Genomic DNA, 14051 nt, shown 5'->3' on the forward strand with positions numbered 1-14051 from the left:
GTTTAAAGCATTCTCACTGGTCAGTCCCGCCTGATACAATAAATCCCGTTCTATGATTGGTTGTCGCATCAGTTCAATCAAACCGGGGGCAGCCAACCAGAGACCAGCCTCTGCGTTGCTATGGTAAAGTTCCACAACTGCGTCAAGCTCAGTCGAGTGTCCTTCAAAGTAAAAGCACAATACTGCTCTTTTTTTTCTTCTTGTTTGAAAATACACACACATAGAAGTATGATCCTTGAGCAATGTACAGTGTGTATATATATATACATGTATATATATATACATATATATATATATACATATATATACACATACACATTCAGTGGTTTTGTTCGTGTTCTTTCAAATATGTTTTACTACACTGACTGCTAATTCAGCCACTTTAATGTCACTCCCAGCGGCCGCTTCTGCTCAGAGGACTGAGTCACTAACAGTCATTACGCCAGAGCGACTGCTGTGTTTGAAATAAGTCGAGTTAAAATGTACGCTTAGAGAAGGCATTATTTTGAAAAGTACAAGCGGAAGTTCGTTTACGTAGTATCGTGGGCTTGTTTCTGGCACGTAAAACTGTAAGATGCTGTCAGGTGGGATGAAATAAAGGATGTAGCACAGGGAGAACACAGCACTGTTTCTTCGGTCACCGTTTCGCAGGAAATGAACGCGGATCCACCTGGAAGCCGTTCAGCGCCGTCGTCGGCGGGCAGGTGTCGTCGCACCGTTGAAGCGGCATTTCATTCGGCATCGCCGCTGGCTGCGATATAACGTGAATGCTAGGTAAGTAACGTTTGCGTTTGTGTATGGCAGTAATGTGAGGGGGGAGCGGGGGACACAGACACGTATCCCACCATAAGTCAAAACCTCCGGGCATAAAACTCCCGGTGACCGCTGGGTGTTAGCTGAGGAGAGAACTGCTGCATCTCCAGCTGGCATGTTTGAGTGCTCTTCACCCTTTACTCTGTTCTTGCTGGCAGGCTGTAGAAACCTCAGGATGGAGGATGTGGAGCAGTTCTCCTGTCCGTGGATCTGTGGAGGACTGTCACGCCACAGCGGCTGAGTGAGCAGACTATGTTAACCCAGGCCAGCCCCCAGACCTCGAGGCTCCCCCGGACCAGCAGACACCGAACCAGCGTCTTTGTACACAGTCGCCCGACTGTCCGGGCATCTTGGTTTGGTGCCTGTTTGCCCTGCTGTGTTATTTTGTCTGTACCAGGTCGTGTGGACCACCAGCGACCTAGCATGACAAAGCACTTCTGTGGCCTGCTAACTCTTCAGCCAAAGGATGTTTGTCTTAAGTGCACCCAGACAGAAGTGCTGAGCCTCTTCCTACATATAATGTTGTGAACTGCAGAATCACAGCTGTTGTTGCATCTCACATCAAGGACCACTGACTGCACGCATAGCTATGAATGAGAGGTTGCTGCAGGGGGACCTCTTCTGAGTTTATTGTGGATTTCTGATGAATTGTAAAGGGGACAGAGACGCCTACAGTCACATGGCTGGACCTTCAGTGGAATCAGTCCTCTCCTTATTTTGCTTGGATACCTCCTGAAAGGCTCCCCTTTGTCCCTGGAATAAAAATAAAAAACAGCTGGTTTGAGTTGTCTCTGTTGAAGTTTACCAAACGTTTCTGTTTTTGTGCCACTTTGAGACTCTGTGATCATGCACCGAAGACAGAAGCCTTACTGAGAGTCAGGTTTACACCGAGTCGCCATGCCTATCAGGAAAAAAGGTGAGTTATTATTACATGTCTATCCGTCCATTAGTGCAGTTATGTGACACGTGTAATTCATGAGACTGTTGATACCACATCAAAGTGCATCGTATCTACACTACGTTTGTCAGTAGTGTGCAGAGACTGACCGTGAGATCAAAACCACCTGCTGGTATGAGGTAGGGTCTCGACTCAGACTGGACATGATGCTTTTAATAAGACAAACACCACAGGACAGTGTTACTGCAGTAGAGAGGAAGCAATGGAACAGTTTAATGCATCGTCAGAAATATATTGATTGGAAAGCTTAGTGATATGAAAGTGAAACTGGACCTTAGTTCAGAAGAACTCGAGAAGTGAAAGTTATCAGGCCATATTTTTTGTCTTCTGACATTTCTGTCCACACTCCTCACCAGTTGGTGGCAGTAATACGCCATGTTGCTGTTTGCCAAACGCCAGTAAACACTATAAAGAAGAAGGTGGTGGGCTGTGACTGTAGATTGTTTGGGTCCTGTGTGTGGTGGGCTCTGTCCTCTGGGCTTTTCACTACGTGAGGGTTTTTGCATTTACGGAGCAGTTTCCAGGGTGTACAGGTGAACTACGCCGCTGCCATTGTGAGGAGGGTGTGGGGAGGTCGGGCTGCCACAGTGTTTAGTTACGTGTCACAGTAACATCAGCATCATCATAACAATAACAGAACTCAAGGTGTCCCAGCTTCGCTGTGTTGTAATGTTGCTTGTTGGTGACAAATATAAATGAGACTGATGCTTATTTTCATCAGTTTTCTAAAGCTGTGGATACACGGTCCTCTTTAATAAGGCTCAGTTTTCTTAAAATATTTCACACATGCACAAGGCTCTGTGCTGGTCCCATCTTTAGCCAGAAGGGAGAATGAACAGCATGAACTCACACCTGTAAGTTCATAGTGAGGGACCGTGGTTGGACATCGGTTCACACAAGGATTGCAGAGCTGCATGCTGCAGCTATCCACAGATAACTCTCTTTATAAAGCCTCTTTTACTTCCCACTGGGGAGTTTTCCACAGACCCTGCAGGTCTGGTAACTAATCAGTAATGTCCAAAGGCTTTAGAAACAAAGTTACATCCAGGTTAGAGCCAAGTTTTTCCTCAATCATTAAACAAGTGAAAGACGATCGTCTCTGGCAAGTTACAGAGAGATTCTAGAGAGATGGAGTAAAACTTAATGGTGCAAACGTAAATGATAGTCTTACATTTGCACATTGTTTTAAATAATTATTTAATTGAGTCTGTTGTAGAGTTGTGTGGACATCTGGGTGAATCTTTGTGACCTGGACACAGATTTACTGTCTGTGGCCACAAATGAGAAAGTTTAAACCTCTGGTCAAACGATTACATCACTAAGAAACTCAAAGTCAGTTGGGGGCAGAGATGGGCAGTTACAAGTAATGTGTTACTGTAATCTGATTACTTTTTTCAGGTAATGAGTATTGTAAGGGATTACTATTGCAAAAAGTAATTCGATTACTGTTGCTTTCCCATAAGCACGCTGTGCGTGTCTCATGACAATGACGTACGAGTGCGATGTCCGTGGCAGCAACAGACGTGTGCAGATCAACATGGATAATATGGAGAGCAGAGAGAGTACGACCATGCAGTGTTTAAAGCGTGGAAGTAATCACATTACTTTGAGTTTGATTCTGTAAAAGTGACAAAAACATCAGCGTCCGCTGTTCCCTCTGTGGGGGAAGAAAACTTGTTTCTACAGCGAAAGATTAAACTTCAAATCTGAGCGAGCAGCGAGCACGCTGCCACAGCAACGTGACGCTCACAGAGAAAGCCCCGGATCCTCCCACTGACATGACCGCTGTGGGCAAACCTCCACCCGCCCCACTCCTGCTAACAGGTGACAGTAGATTTAAGAGCTGCTGAGTCTTTGATTCTATTTATTTTCTGCTGAGTTTTACTTGCATCTAGTTGAAAGAGTGTAAACACAAAACATGTTATTTTATTTGCTGGAATATGCAGGAAACAGGTTTAAATGTTAAAGACAGTTACATTAAAACTAATAAAACAAGTTTAAACAGAAGCTTTTTCATGTGGTTACTTTGTATATGATGGATTATGCAGAAAAGGTTGCTTCATTACCTGCTCAGGTTGTATATCATGTTTTTAAAAAGTAACTAATTACTTTTGAAAATAAGTAATCAGCCTAGTAACAGGATTACTTTTTTGGAGAAGTAATCAGTAATTTGTAACTAATTACTTTTTTTGAGTAACTTGACAACACTGGTTGATTCTTGTCTAAAATCATGTATTCACATTTCCCTCTGCTCTCAACACTGCAGTTGTTACTCTCCATATAAAGCTGGTGATAAAGACAAAGTATCCCATTACAGACCAGTTTGAAGATGACCTGTTGTCTCCAAATTATTGTAAAAAAGTCATTTAGCAGCAGCTGGAAACACATGTGATAAAGGATGCTGTGTTTTATCCCAGTTTAGAGCTGCACGTGTTTGCAGGGGCTGTGAAGGCTAACCTGTATAAACGAGGTGCAGTGTTTCTGCGTTTGACACAGTAAATACAGAAATGCTTTTACAACCAGGTTTCTACAAGAGTTTTAAATGGGATAAAGTCATATTTAGAAAATAAGTTATCACAAGGTGTCTGTGGCACAACGATGGACCCTGGTGTCCCTCTGCTATTCACTTTGTATATTAATGACTGTAACAATATTGTTACTGTTTTCTCGTACACTTGTGAATGATCAGTGTTGCTGTGCTCAATGTGTAGGTGTCATTTTAGATTCCACATTGAAGCATGTGAAAAACACATATACAATATAGTTACCTTTCAACTGGGGATGGGACTCAAGAACCAGTTCTTGTAGAGAACTGGTTCCCAGTAGTTGAATTCCTTGGAATTGTCTGCTTGCCCATCGATCCTGCTGGAGGAGGAAACAATGGAGCGATCTGCAGTGTGGATATGGACATTACTTTTATTTTTATTGCACAAAAGGACAAGAGTGCAATGTTAAAGTGCTAACTGCGTCCAGGACAGGAAACACTGCATCATACTGCTAACACAACTCTGGCTCTTTGCACAGACAGCGTGGTGATGCTAAGCATCCATGTGAAAGCTCAGTGAATCCAGGGCCGGAAGCCTGATCCTGAAATTCAACAGGTAACAAAAGCAGTGATGAGCAGTCAGGCTGAAACCTGCATTTTCATCTGATCGTGTTTCTAAAGCAGGGGTGTCAAACTCCAGGCCTCGAGGGCCGGTTTCCTGCAGGTTTTAGATCTCACTCTGGGTCAACACACCTGAATCAAGTGATCAGTTCATTTTCAGCCTATGGAGAACTTCAAGACATGTTGAGGAGGTAATTTAGCCATTTAAATCACCTGTGTTGGATCAAGGACACATCTAAAACCTGCAGGACACCGGCCCTCGAGGCCTGGAGTTCGACACCTGTGTTCTAAAGTAAAGTCAGTGTAGCGATTGCTGCTTTTCATCTTTGCTTTTTGAAATACTAAGAGAAACATCATATTTACGTCCTCATGACAGACGTGTGTCTCTGGGACTGTAGCTGAGGTTTTTATTTTTAAATAGGAATTATGAGATTATTGTGTGTTTCAGTTCCTTTTATGGAGAAACGTGAAAATAATGCAACTAGTAACAAATTAAGTAACATGAACATTAGTATTCTGTGTAATATGTGTAACACATTTTTCTGAACACTGATCACAACAAAGGGGCGACTGACCTCCAACACAAACACTTCACGGCGCCGTATTGCAGCTCATTTGCATGAATGTCTTTGATATGCTGCTTAGGTGGTGCCAGTGATAACCCAATTATGATAAGAGACTTGATAAGGAATAGAGTGTATATGTGATGCTGATAATGGGATTGGAATCACTAAATTCTTATCAGTTCCCACTTTCAACACTTTCATTACTCACTTGAGAGAAACAGGAAGTTTATTTACTGTTAATTTGATCAGATGAACTATTTCATGTCCTGCTGGTCTCAACCAAGTGTTACGAAAACCAATCAAATCACTGAGAAACCAAGGTAATTTCATCATTGTAGAAACCTTATTAAATATAATAATTATCAATAATAAGCTCTGAGAACTTAATTTGTAACCTGGATGCAACTTACATTTATTATTGCTTTATTCTTTTTGCTCAGACGATACAACCAGAACCTGTGAGGTGATGTCCTGCTAACATTTGTTCCTTGATCGTGTGATGTCATGTGTTCTTATCACCTGCACAGAAACTGAACAGTAGCAGCAGATGCATCTTGTACAATGAGTCTCTTCTCTTAAGAGAATAATGTACATTTTGTAAAATAAATGAATACAAATGCAAATAGAAAACTCTTAAAACAAACAGGAAAGAGTTGAATGCGTAACTTTTATTTGCATCAATACAGCATTCAGAGCTGGATTTACTGGTCTGTGTTAGATCATTGACCTGCTGCATAAGTGCTCTGGAGTGTCAGACCACAAACCGATGGCCAACGTTCCCCTTCAGGATTTTCTAGTAAAGAGCAACATTCCTGGATCCATCAGTAACAGAAAGTTGTCCGAGCTCACAGTACCACCACCATGTTTGACTGTTGTGTGATATTTTTATTTTTGTTTTGTGAGTCCACAGAAGACTTTCCCAGAAATGTTGAGGATCATCAATATGTTTTTAAAATGAGACAAGCCATCATATTTGTTTTGTTGAACTCTGCCATGCAGGCCATGTTTGCCCAGTCTCTTTCTGATTGTTGATTAATAAGCTCAGGCAAGTGAGGATGAGTCGCTAATGCCCTCTTGGAGTAATTTTGGCACGTCAGCCACTCCTGGGAAGGTTCACCACTGTTCCAAGATTTCCCATTTGTGGATAATGGCTCTCAAAGGAAATCACTGGAGTCCTAATGTCTTAGCAATGGCCTTGTAACTGTTTGGTTTCAAGTACTTTGTTACTCATCTGTTCTTGAGATATTTTAACTTCACTTTGATAGGTTATATTTAAACTCAGTCTTCCAAAAAATGTGGAATTTCTGCATTTTCTGGGATCATCTTTGTCTAATATTAAACTTTGAGGATCTAAACCATGTAGGTGTGACGAATATGGAAACAATAAGAAATCAGGGAAGAGATAAATACTTTTAGGAGCAGCGTATGTCATTTAGTAGTTCATAAAACTCAGTAATTTCACCTACATTAATGTTACAGTGAGAAACTCTGCAGGTCATGGTCGTCTGAAGATCTTGGAAAGAAAAGCGTTTGGACTTCTTTAAGTTTTCCTTGAAGACGTTTCACGTCTCAGCCGAGAAGCTTCCTCAGTTCTCAGACCAGCTGGTGGAGAGTTTATAAGCCCTACTGGGAGTTTTTAGATTACAAAGAGCGTTAGTGCACAGATACAAAAGGGTAACAAAAGAGGTATTTAGTTTTTAATGCAATACAACGCGGAACCGAAGAAATAGTATAAACTGTCTGCGGCTGTCGCTTAAAGTTTTTCTGTTTTCTCGGTGCTCCATCTTCTTGCCGAACATCTGAATAAACATTTGAGATCTGTTTATACGCTGACACACAAATGAAGTCTTCTAATTGAGTTTGACAAGGTTTAACTTGAGAGAGATTAATTTGTACTTAATGTGTTGGATATTGTGTTTCTAAGTGGACAAATTGTGTTAAATGATACAATTTGTGTTCAGAGAGTCACAAACTGTCAACTAGAATTCAGTTTGAATGAACCGACCTCTGCTCACAGGTTCTGTTTAGGGTCATGAGCTCTAAACTGCTCGAGCTTTCTTCCACACATAAACAACCATCTGCATCTGCCTTCTGATGGGGAACAAGCCTCCACCCCATACACCACCTTTGAACTGAAGCACAGACAGTTCAAACATCAGTGCTGCGCTTCTCTCTGCTCTTGTACCAGGACGGAGCACAGCATGCAGCCAGTATGTAATGAAAAAAAGATCTATTGTATGCCATAAACACCATGCATCACTGTCAGTATTTATTACCTTATACAACTTTGCCACAAGATATTAAATGTCTTCATGCTCAGTCATCAGGTAAGTAAATCCCAAAAGTTGATTCTGTTCATCTGGATGTTTTCAGTGAGAGAAACGTTTCATCATCATCAGGTGACGTCTTCAGTCTCAGCTGACTGCAGGTTTCAACCTTATAAACAGGACATTTGCATAAATACTGAAACTAGCACCACTGAATGAACTGTGATCGATCACTGTGATTGATCATTAATATGTAAATTATGACCACTGATCAAAGCCCATGAGTCCCATTCACAGAGAGTTGAATGGCTGCAATCACAGCATGTAAGATGGTGACAGATGTTCCCTTAGGCCCCTCCTCCATTCAGAGATGGTCTTTCCCTTTTCACGTAAATGGCCTCCTTGACTCCGCCCTCAAACCAGCGTTCCTCCCTGTCCAGGATGTTACATCCTCATCATTGAAAGAGTGTCCACTGGCCTGTAGGTGTGAACAGACTGCAGAGTCCTGGCCTGACGAGGCTCTTCTGTGTTGTGCCATCCTCTTGGGCAGCGGTTGTCCTTCTCTCCTGGATCAGCTGGAGCTTTCTTTAGGAGCCTTCCCAGCTTTGACAAAAGTCCAGCTGGGATAACCACATTTACTCAGGGCCTTCTTGATGTTCTTCTGCCTCCCTGGCTGCTGTGTCAGTGGGGATGGTGTTCGCTCTGTGTTGTAGCTTCCTGATGACGCCCAGTTTGTGCTCCAGTGGATGATGAGAGTCAAACCTTAGATACTGATCCGTATGTGTAGCTTTACGGTACACGTCAGCTTTTAGATGTCCCCCATTACTGATGGAGATCTCACAGTCTAAGAAGGCTAACCTGCCACTTTTCATATCCTCCCTGGTGAATTTGATGTGTCGGTCCACTGAGTTAATGTGTAACAGTACTGACTGGTATATGAAATGGCACGATCTGATATCCTCGTGTTGGTGTTGTTCCCAGATCATCATACTAAAGGTTGTTCCAGGATCAACATTGCAAGTGACCAATCAGAATGTTGTGATGTCATACTTTTGCGACTTCGGGAAAAACCGGCGTAAAACAAAAAACTGTACTTAAGCTGCGAGAAACCGCCTCTGTCCGCCGATCAACGGACCCTAACCCTGACCCTAACCCTAACCCCCTAACCCTAAAAGCAGAAGAATGTTTAACAAAAACTAAGAAATAATTTTTCAACTAAAAACACAAGTGGGAGGAGCTAACAAAAGTATAAAAAGCCAAGGGAGGCAAACAGAAAACAGAGAGACAAAGACAAGACACACTGGGTCGGCCTGAAGAAGGCAAAAACATGCCGAAACGTCGCGAACGGCCCAGTGATGCTAAAAGTGCACTAAAACCCTAGATAAGGGCAATTTTTTGAACCAGGGCAGGGACACCACCACCCAGCCCCATCGATGGCCAAAACCTGACCCTAACCCTGACCCTTTAATAAACGCTAAGCAGAATTGATATTGTCCTTGCAACATTGGAATTTCATAAATGCACGAATGGGTTGATGCGCAAAAGAATAACGTCACAATAATGTGATTGGTCACTTGCAATGTTGGACCTGGAACAACATTTTCATGATGATCTGGGAACAACACCAACACGACGATATCAGATCATCCATATGAAACGTGTGGAGTGAAGACAGTTCAAACACACGTGGTTGGTGCTGAGAGTGGTCCTGTTGCTGAGGTCATCCTGTCATCTCTTACTTCCACTGCTTCAGTGACTGGAGCACAACTGAAGAGAGATGTAACAGTACGAGACCATCATCATCATACTGACATCTCTCACCTCTCAACTAAATTCAAGCTGCCTACCGACGGGTCATGATAGTCTTTCTGGTTTAGCAAACCGACCCATGTCTGCCTGAAGGATGATGATGTTGCTGTCATTAATAAGTGATGTGAGTACCTTCCTCTCCTCCTCATGTTGGATGCTGGTGGCCTTGCATTGCTGAGACAGGCCGAAACTTTCAACGTCTGCAATATTGTTGTTTCAAATCGCTTGTTTCTGAGGCAGGATCTGTTTAGGCGGCACAGCAAAGTTCAGCACTTTTGCAAGGATGTTTTTCTCTGCTTAGATGACACATTTTTCACCCACTTGTCCCCATCCTCGGTGTGGCATCCTCTCCTCAGTGGGCTAGTTTCAGTCAGTATGCAAAGGAAACCTGCAGTCAGCTGAGGCTGAAGAAGTGACGAAATGTTTCTCCCACTGAAAATGCTGTCTCGATGAAGAGAATCAACCTTTTTGCACAAGATATTAAATATTACAAGATCAATGTACATATTTTACATATATTATCCATGAGAAAAATAAACGAAGGAAACCCCAGAGCCTTTTTTCCTCTGTGCTCTGCAGACACAGCTCGAGCCCTTGCACTTTTGGAGGAATACTGCACTAACCTGAGGAAACCGGAGGAGCAGCAGCTCAAAACTGCCATTCAAAGAGTGATGGGGATTTTCAAAAGCAACCTGTTTGAAGCTCTTCTTGGTAAGTCGCACAGCCACAGTGTATCAAGCATTTGCTTTAAGTTCATACTGTGGTGATTTTCAAAATAAAGGTTTTTGTAAATACATAGATCACTGTGTTGGTGACCTTGTGAGGAGTGAATGCAAGAAGCGTAGCGTGGGCTGGTTTGCAACATGAACAACCGTCACAGGTTCCAGATTGTTGATGCGTCAAGCTAAAACAAAAAGTTCTCCTCAGATACATTTTTATTAATAGTTCTTATCACACTGATTTGTTTCCAAAGGGTCACCTTTCTCATAAGTTTGACTTTAATTACCAACTTGCTGTGATGCTGTAGAAATGCAACGTCATGATCACAGCTTTGATGGCAAATCCAGTCAGGGAGACACTTGTGTATGAATGGTGGACAGAGTAAAGGTGCTGCAAGATCGTCCAATATTTTCCAAAACCACAACTGACAGCTTCAAACTGACAGCATCATTACAAGGTTTTATTAGTGTGTGGATCGTTACACATTCGTTACTGCTAACATCTAAAGATAAGCCAAACACACTTATAAATCCCTTTAACGGTGAGAAAGATGTAGACATTGCAAGCATAGATCAGTGGTCAATGGTTGCTCATCAATGGTCATAATAATTTGCATATTAATGATCCAAAAACGGACCTCACAGCCCATTGTTCACCAGTGGTGCTAGTTGTAATGATTATGCAAATGTACTGTAGGACTGGGGAAACCTGCAGTCGGCTGAAACGTCCAGATGAACAGAGTCAACCTTTGGGGATTTCCTTACCTGGATGATCGAGCATCCATCAAGACAATCTCAGAGTTCTGCTATGGAATAAATCCCTCCTGAAATAGATTTAATCATCTTACAAAGCATTAGGTGCTTTGTAAGATGATAATCTGGCCTGTGGCATAGTCACTCTGGCTAAACCCCCTCAGAGTGGACTCATGTCGAGATTCAACCCCTTCATCATCCCTGCCTCTCTGGAGTCGTTCCTCTGAGCAGCTGAACGACTCTGATCCAAATGTTACTGTATTTTTTGTTAGTGTTCATAGCATAGTTTAGCAGGTTTGTTAGCAGCAGAGTTTCCTCTCAGATTTGCAGATATGCTGTTGGATGTGGTCGTGCCATGAACTATTTATTCTTTAAAAACACAGAAGTACAGATGAGCCAACTGCACATAAAGCAATCACACCTCCAGAGATGGGCAGTAACACGTTACTTGTAATGCGTTACTGTAATCTGATTACTTTTTTCAAGTAACTTGACCAACACTGCTCACCTCCCCGTAACCCAAAGAACGATGCCACCAGTCGTCTCTGCTGACCTTGACAGCGAGCTTGATGACCACAGCATCGCAAAATTCCTTTTGTCTTTTTTATGTTTGTTGAGGTCAAATTAATATTAAAATGCTGAAACAAAATAAATAAATAGAAAGCTAAATGAACCTTGTATTAAGACAATCATCTTTACCATCTACTGTCTACTATACTTAACGAATAGCAAAGCAACAAGAGCATTACAGCGGTCCCTCGTTTATCGCAGGAGTTACGTTCTAGAAATAAGCCGCGACAAGTGAAATCTGAGGAGCCAACTTTAGTTTTTACAATTTTTATAGATGTTTAAGGCTGTAAAACCTCTCACTACACACTTTATACACTTTTCTCAGACAGGCACGAACATTTTCAGACTTTTCTCTCTTGTTTAAACTCTCAAAGTTCAAACCTTCGTAGAAAAATAAGTCCAGTGTTATAGGATGAAACCAAAGATCAAACCCTGTTTTCAGGTCCAGAACACAGGAACAGAGCAGCTTCAACATTAATGAATCATCATGGTACGGAAGGAGAGGAAGCAAGAAGAATGAGTAAAGTTAGACTTATCTGACTGTTTCACCTAATGTGCCTTATAATCCGTAAAATATGGTAACTCCTACCAGAAGTCCAACTGTTTGTGCGATGGTTGGCGTCTTCCCTGGGTGCTACTGCAGGAGCCTTTGATGGAGCAAAACGTTTCGACATCGTTGTTTGTTGGGGAGAAAACGTGCAAACATACAGCACTTCAGAGTCACACTGCTGGGATCGAAGATTTATGTAAATTTGACAAGAACACATCCTGTCCTGTACAGCAGACACAGCACAGGATTAGCCAATCAGGATGCAGAACACAATGCGCTGTAAAAAAAAAGAAAAAAATGCACAAAAAAAGGTGAACCACGTTACAGCGTGGGAGCACTATGATGACCTCCATCCAGGAGGTGGTGTTTTTGCGTGTGTGTCATTCTGTGTGTGTGTGTGTGTGTGTCTTTGAGCCTGATAAACTGAAAGTGTTTCAATGATTCTGTTAAAATTGTGTGAGGGTGCAGAGTGGGATTGTGTTCATGTACACAAACGTTTACCTTACATCCACCATGACGTTCAAGCTCGACTTACATGTGCAGCGTGTATTGTCAACATAGAAAGCACCATAAAGATATAAAATATCATGTCACATTTGAACTTTGACCTCTCCTTACAGGTCAGTAGATTGATCTAAACGTCAAAGTGCTTGTTTCTCACTGTCATTGTTTATATTGACAGATGTAAACAAAGTTTATATCTGAAAGAAAAGTGTAAACTTCCTTTTCGAGCACACATTCTGCAGACAGAGATACATAAGTTTTGTTTTTTGTTTTTTTCTCTTGTTATTTCAATTATATTTGCATGTTCAAAATAAAATTATATCTGTCTATCTATACTGGAAATGATACGTGTGGATTCTAAATACCAGTTTACTTTGGTCTTTTATTTTTAAAACTATGCTTGTGTGTATATTTGTATTAGCAACATTTAGGAAATGATACTATAAATATAACATTGTTTACATCCAGATACGTCACATTTGACCTCTGACCTCACGTTTACATTTGCCTTTCTTTCAGTTTGACCTCAAAATGCATTATTAAATAAAGTATAGACCAATTTGAAAGTGATGTCATAGTAATACCCAGAATAAGGAAGTGCCGTGTTCAATTTATTTGGAGGAAGTACCAGAGAAATATCTGTTGTTGGTAAATGGACTGATTCGTATATTTTCTACTGTCCCAGAGCAGAAAGCGCTGTTCGTTTGTTCTGAAACACGCTGTTGGGGAATTATATCATATTTGTAACCAGTTCATGAAAGAGGATCAAAACCAAATTTGTGTGAAGTTGCAAATAAAAGTTTCCAGTTAACTCTGTCAAACACTTTTTCTGCATCTAGAAACAAAACTGTGGTTTCAGTGTTTTTACTGCATGAACAGTCAATCAGATTAAGTCATCTACGTGTATTTGTTGATGAGTGCTTACCTTTAGTGAAGCCAGTTTGGTCAGGATGAGTTATGAGGGGGTTCTCTGATCTCAGAGCTTTGCAGATTATTTTAAGGTCTACATTAATAAGGGATATTGGACGATAGCTGGTAGTAAACACAGGGTCTCTGCCTGGTTTTAGCAGGAGTTTCGTGTTTGGTGGATGTCTGTCATTTTCCTTGATTTCCTGCAACTCTGAATTATCCAGAATTCTGCTGGAAAGCCGTCTGGACCTGGAGCCTTATTATTGGTCAAACTTATCAGGGCTTCCTGCAGCTCACCTGGTGTCAGCGGTGAGTCCAGTGCCATTGCCCGACTGTCTGGTAGTTTTGGAAGATTTATGTTGTCAAGAAACTGACCAACTTTGTTTTTTGATGGGTTTTGTAAAAGTCCCTGGAAGTGTTGTCTATCCTTTCAGGATCATAGACGGTGTTCCAGGATAAATCTTCAACAGCACATATAGTCGATATTTTTAACTGGGTAGCGAGAAATTGGCCTGATTTGTTACCGT

The 14051-nt window shown here is 41.6% G+C and overlaps 1 protein-coding gene across 13 annotated transcripts in view; it reads left to right on the forward strand.

Moving 5' to 3' along the window:
• The first annotated feature begins 490 nt into the window (after positions 1-490).
• The window catches only part of LOC146509471 (disks large homolog 2-like), a 150773-nt gene continuing 137212 nt past the window's right edge, over positions 491-14051 (forward strand). For 4 of the 13 annotated variants that reach the window (XM_085175829.1, XM_085175832.1, XM_085175833.1 and 1 more), the window contains exons 1-3: positions 492-774; positions 972-1729; positions 10099-10230. In XM_085175829.1, the coding sequence (XP_085031955.1) occupies positions 1711-1729; positions 10099-10230 (151 nt within the window). In that variant the 5' untranslated portion in view covers positions 492-774; positions 972-1710. Of the gene's footprint in view, positions 775-971; positions 1730-10098; positions 10231-14051 lie in introns of those variants that run through there. The other 9 variants (XM_085175839.1, XM_085175842.1, XM_085175845.1 and 6 more) reach the window with 6 other exon arrangements.

Source organism: Neolamprologus multifasciatus, chromosome 10 (genome assembly GCF_963576455.1).
Source record: "Neolamprologus multifasciatus chromosome 10, fNeoMul1.2, whole genome shotgun sequence".
Classification (NCBI taxonomy): domain Eukaryota; kingdom Metazoa; phylum Chordata; class Actinopteri; order Cichliformes; family Cichlidae; genus Neolamprologus; species Neolamprologus multifasciatus.